The sequence below is a fragment of the Oncorhynchus mykiss genome, chromosome 8 (assembly GCF_057628025.1).
Source record: "Oncorhynchus mykiss isolate SJ-2025 chromosome 8, ASM5762802v1, whole genome shotgun sequence".
Lineage (NCBI taxonomy): Eukaryota > Metazoa > Chordata > Actinopteri > Salmoniformes > Salmonidae > Oncorhynchus > Oncorhynchus mykiss.
In genome coordinates, this window is record NC_143029.1 from 16382073 (window position 1) to 16395508 (window position 13436).

The following is a 13436-nucleotide window of genomic DNA, read 5'->3' on the forward strand; positions in this document are numbered from 1 at the left end:
TAAGCAGCAGGCTTAACACTGGACAGCCCCTAGTGGTCTCTGCTTCTTGCTCATCGGGATCTGCAGAGTGGGGCAGGGTTGGAAGGGACCAGAGTTCATGGCCACTGACACTGAGGTTGACTCCCCAGCAGTGAGTCAGTAGGATGACTCCTGGTTACACTAACATGTCAAGATTGACACTGAGATGTTACCACCTGCCAAATATAACCAAAACCACTGACCACAATGTTAGCAGTTAGCACACAGCAGCACAGTGTGAAGAAACTCTGATTGCATTCCAAATGGTACCCTATTCCCTATATAGTGCACTACTTTTAAAAATAATTTTTACCAGAGCACTATCAAGGGAGTAGGGCGCCATCTGGGACACAGTCATGTTAGAAGTTACAGTAGCTAGCACACAGCAGCACAGTGTTAGTGGCTAATCTCTCACCTGCACCTCCCCCTCCATGACCCCCAGCAGACGGAGAAAGTCCTCCTTAGAGAGGTCCGTCACCCATGCTGCATTCTGTTGTCCTCTGCTGCTTTCTAGGGTTCTCTGGGGCCTTTTCACCTTTCCAGGCTCCACTGTCTGGATCTTCCCCTCTTTCTGTTTCTCTAGTGTGTTCTCCTCCTCCTCTTTGGTGAAGGCTTTGGTGGGGTGGGTAACCCGGTTTATCTGTCTGTCATCTGGGCCCTCCATGGCTGTGCTGCTCCTGGACCGCATTCTCACCTTCAGGGGAAAACGGACGACAGGGACGACAGGGAATTGCACTTTGTCTCTGTTTTTTTTACTTTAAAATGTATGCCAAGCAAAAACAATTGATATCAAATTTTAACAAACCATATAACTCCTCTCTTATGGTTATTGAATTACAGTAAGTGAAGTTGATTTACACCCGGTAATGGAATAATGGTAACGGAATTACATCATGGGGCCCTGATCTGTATTACACATGAAATGCATAATTATGCATATTAGTGTCATTCTCCTTAAGTTTCGCAAGTTTTGACATCAGAGCAGAGCAGAGAACAGTATAGTTCAGAACAGTACAGTAGAGTTCAGTATAGTAGATTATAGTTCAGTAAAGTAGAGTTTAGTACAGTACAATAGACTGTACTATACTCTACTTTTCGTTACTGTACTGTGCTCTATCACTGTGCTGTGCAGTACTGTACTGTATTGTACTCTATTGTGGTCTACTCACTGTACTGTACTTTGCTATGCAAACATGTGAAACTTAAGTCTATGATAGGTTTAGTTTTGGTCCCAGACCGGTCCGTCTGTGAATGTTAACATCAAGACCAGGGTGGACTGACCAAATTTCAACTACTTTTCATCGTCCATGGGCGTCCGGTGTCGGTTGGTGCTCAGTAGGTGAGGATGCTGGTTACAGTAAATGGAAAGAGAGAGGGGTCATGGGAGCTGGGAGAGGTGACATTAACTGAGAGTGAGACGGAGAGCGAGGGACGGAGAGGGAGAGAGAGACAGAGAGGGGCCGAGAGAGCGAGACGGAGAGTGTGAGAGAGAGATGAAGAGGGAGCGAGAGAGACGAAGAGGGAGCGAGAGAGACGAAGAGGGAGTGCGAGAGAGAGAGACGGAGAGGGAGCGAAAGAGATGGAGAGGGAGCGAGAGAGACAGAGAGCGAGAGAGACGGAGAGAGCGAGAGAGAGGGAGAGAGCGAGAGACAGAGAGGAAGCGAAACGGAGTGAGAGACGGAGAGGGAGACGGAGAGAGACGGGGAGAGAGCGACGGAGAGAGACGGGGAGAGAGCGACGGAGAGAGAGCGAGACAGCGAGAGGGAGCGAGAGCGAGACAGCGAGACAGCGAGAGGGAGCGAGAGCGAGACTGAGAGGGAGCGAGACTGAGAGGGAGCGAGAGCGAGACTGAGAGAGCGAGACAGAGGGAGCGAGAGAGAGAGAGCGAGACTGAGAGAGAGCGAGACTGAGAGGGAGCGAGAGCGAGACTGAGAGGGAGCGAGAGCGAGACTGAGAGGGAGCGAGAGCGAGACTGAGAGAGAGCGAGACGGAACGGGAGCGAGACGGAGCGAGAGAGAGATGGAGCGAGAGCGAGAGAGACGGAGAGGGAGCGAGAGACAGGGAGAGAGAGACGGAGAGGGAGCGAGAGACAGGGAGAGAGCGACGGAGAGAGAGCGAGACAGCGAGAGGGAGAGAGAGCGAGACAGCGAGAGGGAGCAAGAGCGAGACAGCGAGAGCGAGACAGCGAGAGGGAGTGAGACTGAGAGGGAGTGAGACTGAGAGGGAGCGAGACTGAGAGGGAGAGAGAGCGAGACTGAGAGGGAGCGAGAGCGAGACAGACTGAGACGGAACGAGAGCGAGACGGAACAAGAGCGAGACGGAACGAGAGCAAGACGGAACGAGAGGGAAACAGAGAGGGAGCGAGAGAGACGGAGAGGGAGCGAGAGAGACGGAGAGGGAGCGAGAGAGACGGAGAGGGAGCGAGAGAGACGGAGAGGGAGCGAGAGAGACGGAGAGGGAGCGAGAGAGACGGAGAGAGACGGAGAGGGAGCGAGAGAGACGGAGAGAGACGGAGAGGGAGCGAGAGAGACGGAGAGAGAGCGAGGGAGAGGGAGCGAGAGAGACAGAGAGAGAGAGAGAGCGAGGGAGAGAGAGCGAGGGAGGGAGAGCGAGGGAGAGGGAGCGAGGGAGAGGGAGCGAGAGAGAGATGGAGAGGGAGCGAGAGCGAGACGGAGCGAGAGCGAGACGGAGAGGGAGCGAGAGAGACGGAGAAGGAGCAAGAGAGACGGAGAGGGAGCGAGAGAGACGGAGAGAGACGGAGAGGGAGCGAGAGAGACGGGGAGGGAGCGAGAGCGAGACAGAGCGAGACGGAGCGAGAGCGAGACGGAGCGAGAGCGAGACAGAGAGGGAGCGAGAGCGAGACAGAGAGGGAGCGAGAGCGAGACAGAGAGGGCCTTTCTCTGACTGGTATAGAGGTCCTGGATGGCAGGGAGCTCAGCCCCAGTGATGTACTGGGCCTTAAACACTACCCTCTGTGGTCCGATGCCAAGCAGTTTCCATACCAAGCGGTGATGCAGCTAGTCAAGAAGCTCTCAGTGGTGTATCTGTAGAACTTTGAGGTTCTGAGGGCCCATGCCAAATCTTTTTAGCCTCCTGAGGGGGAAGAGGCGTTGTCGTGCCCTCTCCAACTGTGTTGGTGTGTGTGGACCATGATAGATCCTTAGTGATATGGACACCAAGGAACTTGAAGCTCTTGACCAGCTCCACTACTGCCCAGAATGGGGCCAGTAAAAAAGCTTGTACAAGAGAACAAATGTAATTCATGTAATCTCAGCCACTTTTTAAGTATGACCTCAAGACTTTTAATCAATAGCAGAAATGCAGCATATTCACAGTATTTCCTCTGTGATCTCACATACTCTCTCTCACCTCTAAGTGATGCTCCGTGTCATTCCTGCTGAACTCCCAGAGTGCATAGCATTTCATACTGCTCCCCTTTTCTGTTTCTTAAATTGCTGTTCTTGATTGTGATTAGGTGTGGGACCCAACCTAGTGAGTGAGAATGGTCTAGAAGAATGTTCTCATGGGGACTTTTAACAACATCTGGAACCAAATGAATATTATGAGGCAAGTAGCTATAATATCAACTGTGTTCTTCTAACCTGGATAAACTAATATATTCAGCGTGATGTTAATGCATCAAAAAACAGGTGACCTTGAATGGTAGGCTATATAAACCCACACCAATACAGGACTGCCATGACTTTACAGTATTCATGAGTAACTCTAATCTCTTTCACCAGACACCTCCCCGCTATGCTCAATTAGCCTGGGGACAAGGTTACTGTAATTATAACTACAGTATATGTATTGGGTTAGTTACTGCCTTTACTGCTGCTTGGACACTCTGCACTAATAATAAAAGAGAAACGCGGACATTTCCTGGCCAAGCGCTCTTGGCCCCCAACTGTGCCAGCCAAGTCAGATCCATTGTTTCCATTGTCCTACAATCTAGAGAGCCAGAGACAGGCTTTCCATCATCTCACACCAGGGAGCTAGGCTACAGTGGGCCTGGCCTGGCTGGCCTTGTTTGGACATTGATCCGACCAGCGTGTTTGTTGTGTCTCTGTATTTAGAGTCTAAGGAATGAGTCAGCTTCAGAAGCATCATTATCTCTGTGTATCAGAGGTGGATCACGCAATATACTCATAACAGTTGGGCGATTTTTATTGAATATGGAAGATAAATAGATGAAAAGTTATGTTTGAATCAAAATAATCAACTCTCATATCGGGAGTTGTGCTTTGGGACAATGCCAGGGAGGATGATGATGACACATCATCAACACAATAGCCCAGACAGCAGACACAGACACAGGGGATCCATAATCTGCGGTGAGGGTGCTCAGGGAAAGAACACGATTAGGCCAATTCATCCCCAAGTTTGCACAGTCTCGGATGAAAGAAGTGTGTGACTCAGACTGAGAGAATCTTGTCAGCAAAATAGTAGCAGCTACTTTAGAGCTGGGCGTTAATAGTAGTTGTTTCAGGGGAGATGCCAAGCGTTCTCGCAGGTACAGTCATGGAGCGTCAGTTTGATTTGAACCAAAATGAAGAAATGTGGAAAGAAAATAAAGCTAAGACAAGCTGTGGGTGACAGCAGGTAGAATATTGCATTGGGGTGTTTACCTAAAGGTTCTGTATCGAATATCTTGAACAGGCTCTGGGGAAAGGGTGGTAATATTTACGATGTTATTCAGAAGTTGCTTCAAACCATATGAAGTCACCCACTACAACGTACATGTTCTCCTCTGTCTCATGCCCATCCTTCAATAACAGTGAAGTTAAAACAGAAAATAAAACTACTATTTGCTGTTGGTCACAACTTGTATTCCACTTATAGGGATGTGATCATGCCAGGCTGGTGTCCCCAATTTACACTTACGCTCATGGTACAGCGTACCATTATATCTGTCCCAAATGGCACCCTATTCCCTACATAGTGCACAACTTTTGACCAGGGCCCATTGGTAATAGGGTGCCATTTGGGATGTGACCTACAGATGTAGGAGGATCTTAATTTGATCATCCTGTTTTATGAAAACTTCTATTTTAAACTTGTGGTGTATTTGAGGTTTAAAAAGGCATTTTTGTCATTTTCCCTTTGAAATTTCAGACTTGATTTCCCCTTAACCCCTACAAAAATGTCCATGAATTATAATCCACATTATAATTGCAGGATTATTTTCCTGCTGTAGCAAACTGGCTCAAATTAAGATCCTACATTTGTATGTGAATTCTCTGCCCATGAAAAGAGGGAGGTAAGTAAGGGTAAGACCCCTATTTGTGAGCTGGACCTTGGGCTGGGCGGCATGCACAGCTGTCTGCTGGTGAAGTTCTCTGTAAGTATTTATAGTGGACCCCATCCCTCCACTTGTGCAGTGGGACCCAGAAGGGGAAACTCCAAAAGACTATCACTTTATAAGCCATCAGCATTCTAAACAGATGACAATACTTCTACTCCACAGCTGTAGGTCTCACACACACCAGCCACCAATTGTAAATAAATCTTCGCTGCTGCTTGTCAGACTGGGCTGCAGTGCTCATATGATCACACAATTGCTAACTCACTAATTCGCTCCTATGATTCTCTGCACACATTTTTCAAGATTTATGCTACATCGTCTAATATTCAAAGACCCCTGCTATTCATAGAAACAAATGGTGGATAATGATAGCACTTCCGGGCTTCTCTCGCACTCGCACTCCTCCATGGGCATGTGGACAGTGCAGCTAATCTGGGAAACAGACTGGCGGTGTGGGCCAAGGCAGTTGGCGGTTTGGTTCAAGGCAGTCCTGTTGTCAGACAACTCATTTGAAATCTATGCTTTGGCTAATTTAGTTCCTGTATAGTAGAGGAGGCTGGTCGGGAGGAGCTATAGGAGGACAGGCTCATTGTAATGGCTGGAATGGAATAAATGGCACGGTATCAAATATATGGAAACCACCATTTATTCCAATCCAGCCATTACAATGAGCCCGTCCTCCTACAGCTCCTTCCACCAGCCTCCTCTGCGGTATTGTTACAGTGTAAGATTTGATGCAGTATCTGGTGCAATCATGGCTACTTGTGGACGGTCACCCAGACCAGCCAACTTAGTCCATGTAAAACTAGGTACTAACAGTGTAACGTACACACTTGATTTAGGAAGCAGGTGCAGAAGCTGAGTTTTTTGAAGGGGGCAATGCAAATAGTCTGGGTAGCCATTTCATTAGCTGTTCAGGAGTCTTATGGCTTGTGGGTAGAAGCTATTTAGGAGCCTCTTGGACCTAGACTTGGCTCTCTGGTACCGCTTGCCGTGCGGTAGCAGAGAGAACAGTCTATGACTAGGGTGGCTGGAGTCTTTGAAAATTTTTAGGGCCTTCCTCTGACACCGCCTGGTATAGTGGTCCTAGATGGCAGGAAGCTTGGCCTCGTGATGTACTGGGCCGTATGCACTACCCTCTGTAGTGCCTTGCGGTCAAAGGCCAAGCAGTTGCCATACCAGGGAGTGATGCAACCCAAAAGGATGCCCTCAATGGTGCAGCTTTAAAACCTTTTTGAGGATCTGAGGACCCATGCCAAATCTTTTCAGTCTCCTGAGGGGGAATAGGTTTTGTCGTGCCCTCTTCATGCTTGTCTTGGTGTGCTTGGACCATATTAGTTTGTTGGGGATGTGGACGCCAAGGAACTTGAAGCTCTCAACCTGCTCCAGTACAGCCCTGTCGATGAGAATGGGGACGGTCCTCCTTTTCCTGTAGTGCACAATCATCTCCTTTGTCTTGAAGTCCAGGATCCATTTGCAGAGGGATGTGTTTAGTCCCAGGGTCCTTAGCTTAGTGATGAGCTTTGAGGGCACTATGGTGTTGAACGCTGAGCTGTAGTCAATGAATAGCATTCTAACATAGGTGTTCCTTTTGTCCAGGTGTGAAAGGGCAGTGTGGAGGGTTGGGGCGGTATGCAAATTGGAGTGGGTCTAGGGTTTCTGGGATAATGGTGTTGATGTGAGGATGACCAGATTTAGAAAGCATTTCATGGCTATAGACGTGAGTGCTACGGGTTGGTAGTCATTTAGGCAGGTTACTTTAGTGTTCTTGGGAACAGGAACTATGTTGGTCTGCTTGAAACATGGTATTGGTATTACAGACTCAGACAGGGAGAGGTTGAAAATGTCAGTGAAGACACTTGCCAATTGGTCAGCGCATGTTCGGAGCACACGTCCTGGTAATCCGTCTGGCCCTGCAGCCTTTGGAATGTTGACTTGTTTGAAGGTCTTACTCACATCGGCTGCGGAGAGCGTGATCACACAGTCGTCCGGAACAGCTGATGCTCTCCGGCATGTTTCAGTGTTACTTGCTTCAAAGCGAGTCTGGTAGGCTTGTGTCACTAGGCAGCTCTCGGCTGTGCTTCCCTTTTGTAGTCTGTAATAGCTTGCAAGCCCTGCCACATCCAACAAGCGTCAGAGCCGGTGTAGTACGATTCGATCTTAGTCCTGTTTTGATGCTTTGCTTGTTTGATGGTTCGTCATTATGCATAGCAGGATTTCTTATAAGCTTCTGGGTTAGAGTTCTTCTCCTTGAAAGTGGCAGCTCAACCCTTTAGCTCAGTGGGAATGTTGTCTGTAATCCATGGCTTCTGGCTTCTGGGGTATGTATGTACAGTCACTGTGGGGACGACGTCCTTGATGCAAGCCAGTGACTGATGTGGTGTACTCCTCAATGCCATCGGTAGAATCCCGGAACATATTACAGTCTGTGCTAGCAAAGCAGTCCTGTAGTTTAGCATCTGCTTCATCTGACCACTTTTTTATAGACTGAGTCACTGGTGCTTCCTGATTTAATTTTAGCTTGTAAGCAGGAATCAGGAGGATAGAATTATGGTCCGATTTGCCAAATGGAGGGCGAGGGAGAGCTTTGTATGCGTCAATGTGTGTGGAGTAAAAGTGATCCAGAGTTTTTTCACTCTGGTTGCATATTTAACATGCTGGTAGACATTTGGTAAAACGGATTTAAGTTTCCCTGCGTTAATGTCCCCGGCTACTAGGAGCACCGCCTCTGGGTGAGCGTTTTCTTTTAGCTTATGGCGGAATATAGCTCATTGATTGTTGTCTTAGTGCTAGCCTCAGTCTGTGGTGGTATGTAAACAGCTTCAAAAAATACAGATGAAAACTCTCTTGGTAGAAAGTGTGGTCTACAGCTTATCATGAGATACTCTGCCTCAGGCGGGCAAAACCTCGAGACTTCCTTAGATGTTGTGCACCAGCTGTTGTTTGCATATATGCATAGGCCCCTGCCCCATGTCTTAACAGAGGCTGCTGTTCTGTCCTATCGATGGAGTTTATAACCCGCCAGCTGTATGTTCTTAATGTCGTCGTTCAGCCACGACTCGGTGAAACATAAGATATTACAGTTTTTAATGTCCCGTTGGTAGGATATAACTGCTTTCAGTTCGTCCCAAGTCCAGGTGTGCTTAATGATGGGGAGCAGGTGCACGTCCCTGAACGGTGGTTAGTAGACCGGCGACATCAAGCACTGAAGAGGGGGAGCGGGAGTAGGCATGACAGACAGGTGCTGGCAGCTGTCCAAATCCTCCCCACTTGAATTTGTAGCTATTCAAAAAATGCCTTTGAAATTGAATTATATTAAGCCATGCATGTGACTGAAGACCCCAAATGTGACTAAATATTGGAAGAGGTACATTGATTGTGGAGAGACTTTATTTTGAAGACCTAAAATCCAATCCTGCTGCTGTACAGTAACTCGGAGTGAAGGGGAGAAAAAGCAGCGTAACCAAAGTTAGAGGCGTAACTGACCATACACTTGCCATAGCTATACTCCTCTGAGAATAATAATGGTGATAATATGCTGAGTAGATTTCACCCCATTTCCAAAAGCTAAATATTATGTTGTGGTCGTCTTGACAACCCTGTATGGGGTACACAGTAGAGAGAGCTGTGTTCAACATCAGAACTTCCCACAGCTTTGCACTTTGTTTATCATATGATTGAGTGAGCTCTCTCTGGGAGTCTGCTTTGCACCATGTTGTATTCATGAGTTCAGCTGCCACTGTCAGTAAGTACCACTGCCAGCTGGGGTTAGGGGGAGGGAACAATACAAATAAAGCTATCAAAACTAAAACAAAGTTACGATAAATCACTTCTAATGAGAACACAGCTCGAATGGAACCCCCATGACTCTGTGCAGAGATTCTGTACATTTTAAACCTTGGTCACCTCTGGGGTAGACTGATTAGCTACAGCATATTATTATTCAGTCTCCCTCTGTGAGACGCATATCACTGAGAGTTTATAGGTTCAAGAGGAGGTCACTCTGTCTTTTTGATGTCACAACTCTCTGTAAATGCAGTGGAAAGCAGTCACTTCCTGAAGTCTCCTACCATCCCAGGACCAAGACAACCTTGTGACCAAAGGTCAGGTGGGGTCACGGGTGACTGAGGGTCCAGACCAGGGTGGTTAAACAAAACTCTGTGAAACTCTGTACAAGAAGGAAAACTGTCTCCATGGGTTCAGACAGACAAAACTGAGACCAAAGTTATAGACTGTGTAAATAGAACAACATTGTAATCTGGTTATATGCATCTGGTTATATGCATCTGGTTAGGTTACATATGCCACAACGCCATGCGCTGTATCAGTTAGTAATGCTATGGTTTGTTATGTGGTATCACACCAAATAAAAATGTCCAGACCACTGATATACATTTTACTAAACCTCTGGGGACAGCTATATACAAATATTGAGTGCTTACTGCATTAAGTGCTGATGTATACAGTGGACTGGGAATAGAATATCACTGGGTCCTGGTCAGGTTCCAATCTGTAGTATTTCAGATCTTAATCTCACTTCCCCCCTGGCCCGTGCAGAACCCACCTGCTAGTGTTGGACCCCCACATACACTCATACATATAGTACACCTCTACAATTATCTGTAGGGCTTCCAACATGGGAGTTGGACAGAATGTATTCTTACTCTTATCAGAAAAGCAAAGGGGAAGACTAAATGGTTCCTGAAATGTCAGGGTTATCAAGATAGCCTTATAATTTGAAGGAGCACTATCTGGTAGTCTGAGTCACAGAAGAGACTTCTGTGATTCGTAGAGTGGTATATTTGAGTTGATGATCCACATCCTTTGGCAACATTACATGACATAATTATCTGCCACCTTACAAGGGTATGTGAAGTCCGACAATGAGTGAGCAGCAGGGTTCATGGAAAGGCTGGTATAAAATTAGAAATCAGACTCTTGACCAAGTTGTAAGTTCTCAACAACAAGAGGTCAGGGGTTTTAGCAGGAATCAGATTGACCATGACTTGACTTCCCCTAACATCATCATGCCTCTCCTCTCACAATCCAATTCAATTCCCAGTCAAACAGCAATGAAAATGAATGAGCAAAATGTATGGCATGTTTGTATCTATCTTCGCAAGCCTATGTGCTCATGTCTAATACGTGGCTATGGGTCTAGCAAACTGACATCAGTGGCCAGCTGCAGTCCTCTGTCAAGCTGGCCAGTCTCAAATGCCTTTCTAGTGGAATGACAATGAAGTCACTTCCCTCAAAGCGAGAGACGAAGAGACATCTACGAGGGAGAGTGAAGGAAGGAGAAAGGGGGAGAGAGGAACGTGTGTGAGCAGGAGGATTAATGCTGACTGTGTGTTTTATTATTTTGGTATTTACAGCCTATTTTCTCCCTAAGCATGAAACACTCAACTATTTGGTTGTCATCAGTTTCCCAGAAAACCCATACTGTCATAACCTCTAAAAGTCAGGACAAACAGGGCGAGGACTAAATTCTTGCAAGAGAAAAAAAAAAGACAGCTCACAAAATTGTCTGTAGGACGATTAGACTTATCTTACAGTAAATATAATATTTTTTTCTAAATAACATGCTAATAAGTCTTTATATTAGTAAAGGTGAGTTGAAAGATGTGTTATATTCCGAACACAAATTTCAAATGGTCCATCATTCGGGTGAAAATACAACATCGTACAGTGGCACTTACAAAGCTGAATTGAATCAGCTGACCTGCTATAATTTCATTCCCTTTGTTAGGAGCAGTCCAATAGCAAGGGCTGGAAATGATTCTGTGTTGCTTCAGATGCAGCTGTTCGAGCTGATAATGAGTGAAGAATCCAGAGACGCTCTAAATCGCTCTGTGTATGTGCGTGTCTGTGTGTGTGTGTGTGTGTGTGTGTGTGTGTGTGTGTGTGTGTGTGTGTGTGTGTGTGTGTTTGTGCATGTCTTGGTCCTGCTGTCTATCCCATGTACCTCACCTTCCATTCTTCAGTGTGTAGGCAAGCTGGAGGATTTCATGAAGGGTGGGTTGATATGGAATGTTAAATAGCATGGTGGCAATGCATTGCTTCCCTTGATCATTTTCTATGAGGCACACTCTTGAGGGATGTAAAATCACCCACAGCATTTTGCTGACAATGGGTTATTCACTCAAACGATCACATCAGTCATCTCCATTCAACATTCTTGAGATACTTTTTTTTTTAAGGAAGTGCACATACTGATCTATGGCAGACAGAGATAATATAGTATTATTTCACTGGTCTCTGACAGACAGGGATAATATTAATATTTCATTGTGATATCCTATCTGGTAAGAAGGCAAATGTAATCCATCTCTCTCTAGTCCCTTATTTTGTTGTCATGAGAACAGAGGTGCTGTTGTTATGAAACCAAACATGAGGACCTGCACTGCTGTTTCCATCACTGAAAGATTGCTGAGCTAAATTAGTTAAGTGATCTCATGGTTCACTGTCTTGGGCTTTGGCTGCCAGTGAAGTGATGCCACCGACACACAGTAAATCAGATGATTTAGAGACAAGTGCTGCCAGAGAAAGTTACAAGACCACAAGGGAATGCAGAATGACAATCTGAGTTCTAGACAGACTGGAGTAGAGGAGAGACATCCACAGGCAGTCATTTTACTTAACCTTTATTTAACTAGGCAAGTCAGTTAAGAACAAATTCATATTTACAATGACGGCCTACCCCGGCCAAACCTTAACGACGCTGGGCCAATTGTGCCCCGCCCTATGGGACTCCCAATCACGGCCAGTTGTGATACAGTCTGGAATCTAACCAGGGTCTGTAGTGACGCCTATAGCACTGAGATACAGTGCCTTAGACTGCTGCACCACTCGAGAGCCCCTGGGTTCCCGAGTGTTCATACATAATACCCGTTAACTACCCAATGTGTCAGTAATCTGTCCAAGAAGGTACACTCCATTAAAATCATTCCAGCTTGTTAATGGAGATTAAGGAGGATGTGTAAAATTGTCCAGAATAATATCCTTATAAATTACCAAAAAAATGAGATCCTTGTAAATTGCCCTGGCATTTATATGCAACAGGACCTCACTATGTCTTTAGTTATTCTGAACTCTATTGGCACTGTCAAAAATATTTCAAAACAAACTGACCTATGAGCTGTCTATTACAAATGACAGACATTTTAAACCCCTTGTTCATCCCCCACATAACACACAGGATTTCTGTGTGGAGTTCCTATCACCGATGACAATGATGTGATGACGCAAAGCCACTGAAGCCCTCTCTAATCCGCATGGACAGCAGACATTTATTGTATCATCACGGAGAGGAAAACTCTTTAGATCTGATTCAAAATAACTTACAATAAAATCAATGGAAAAAGTCATTAATGAAACGCTCCTTAGAACGCCTAGGGATGAATGGTACCACAGGCTGGCAGAGCCCACATCATACAGTATATGCCATTTAACAGATGCTTTTATCCAAAGCGACTTACAGTCATGCGTGCATACATTGTACGTATGCGTGGCGCTGGGAATCAAACCCACAACCCTTGGCGTTGCAAGCGCCATGCTTGACCGACTGAGCCACATGGGACCACTGGCTGCCACTGGAGTAACAGAAGGGGTGAGGCAGCTCCACTGTTCACTTTGTGCCTTCAAACAGAGGGGGCTCTCATAGAAGAGCTTATCAGAATAAAGCCCTTTGTGTACAGCTATTGTTTTCACCTGGGAAAACGTCTAAGTGGAGAGACAAGATATTATCTGTCCATGTAATGTACTGTATGTCTCCTTAGGTTAAGAAGGAGAGATATTCGTGAACACGAATTACTTCAATTTAACTTGCTCAACTTGTTCTTAGTTCGACTGTTATTCAACTTGAACACGTTTGACATGTTTCAAAGACTTTCACAGTCCTGAGAAAGTTGAACAACCATTGCAGTGGTCGGCAACAGGTGGCCCGTGGGCCAAAAAAACAGCATGCCATCGTTTTTTTGATCATAAAAGATTGAAATCACCAGGAATTCTGCTGAAAATCTAGAGAGAGAGGGAGCTAAAGCTTTCTTCTGGTAAAAGATGTAATCAATGAACCTCCTAATGTACCATTTCCTGAGTTGAGCCTGGACCGGAC

At 46.1% G+C, this 13436-nt stretch overlaps 1 protein-coding gene across 2 annotated transcripts in view; it reads right to left on the reverse strand.

Moving 5' to 3' along the window:
• Window positions 1-13436, reverse strand: part of LOC110529474 (filamin-A-interacting protein 1) — a 33224-nt gene that overhangs the window by 18678 nt on the left and 1110 nt on the right. For both annotated transcript variants that reach the window (XM_021611655.3, XM_090242655.1), the window contains exon 2: window positions 434-712. In XM_021611655.3, the coding sequence (XP_021467330.3) occupies window positions 434-706 (273 nt within the window). In that variant the 5' untranslated portion in view covers window positions 707-712. The remainder of the gene's footprint in view (window positions 1-433; window positions 713-13436) is intronic.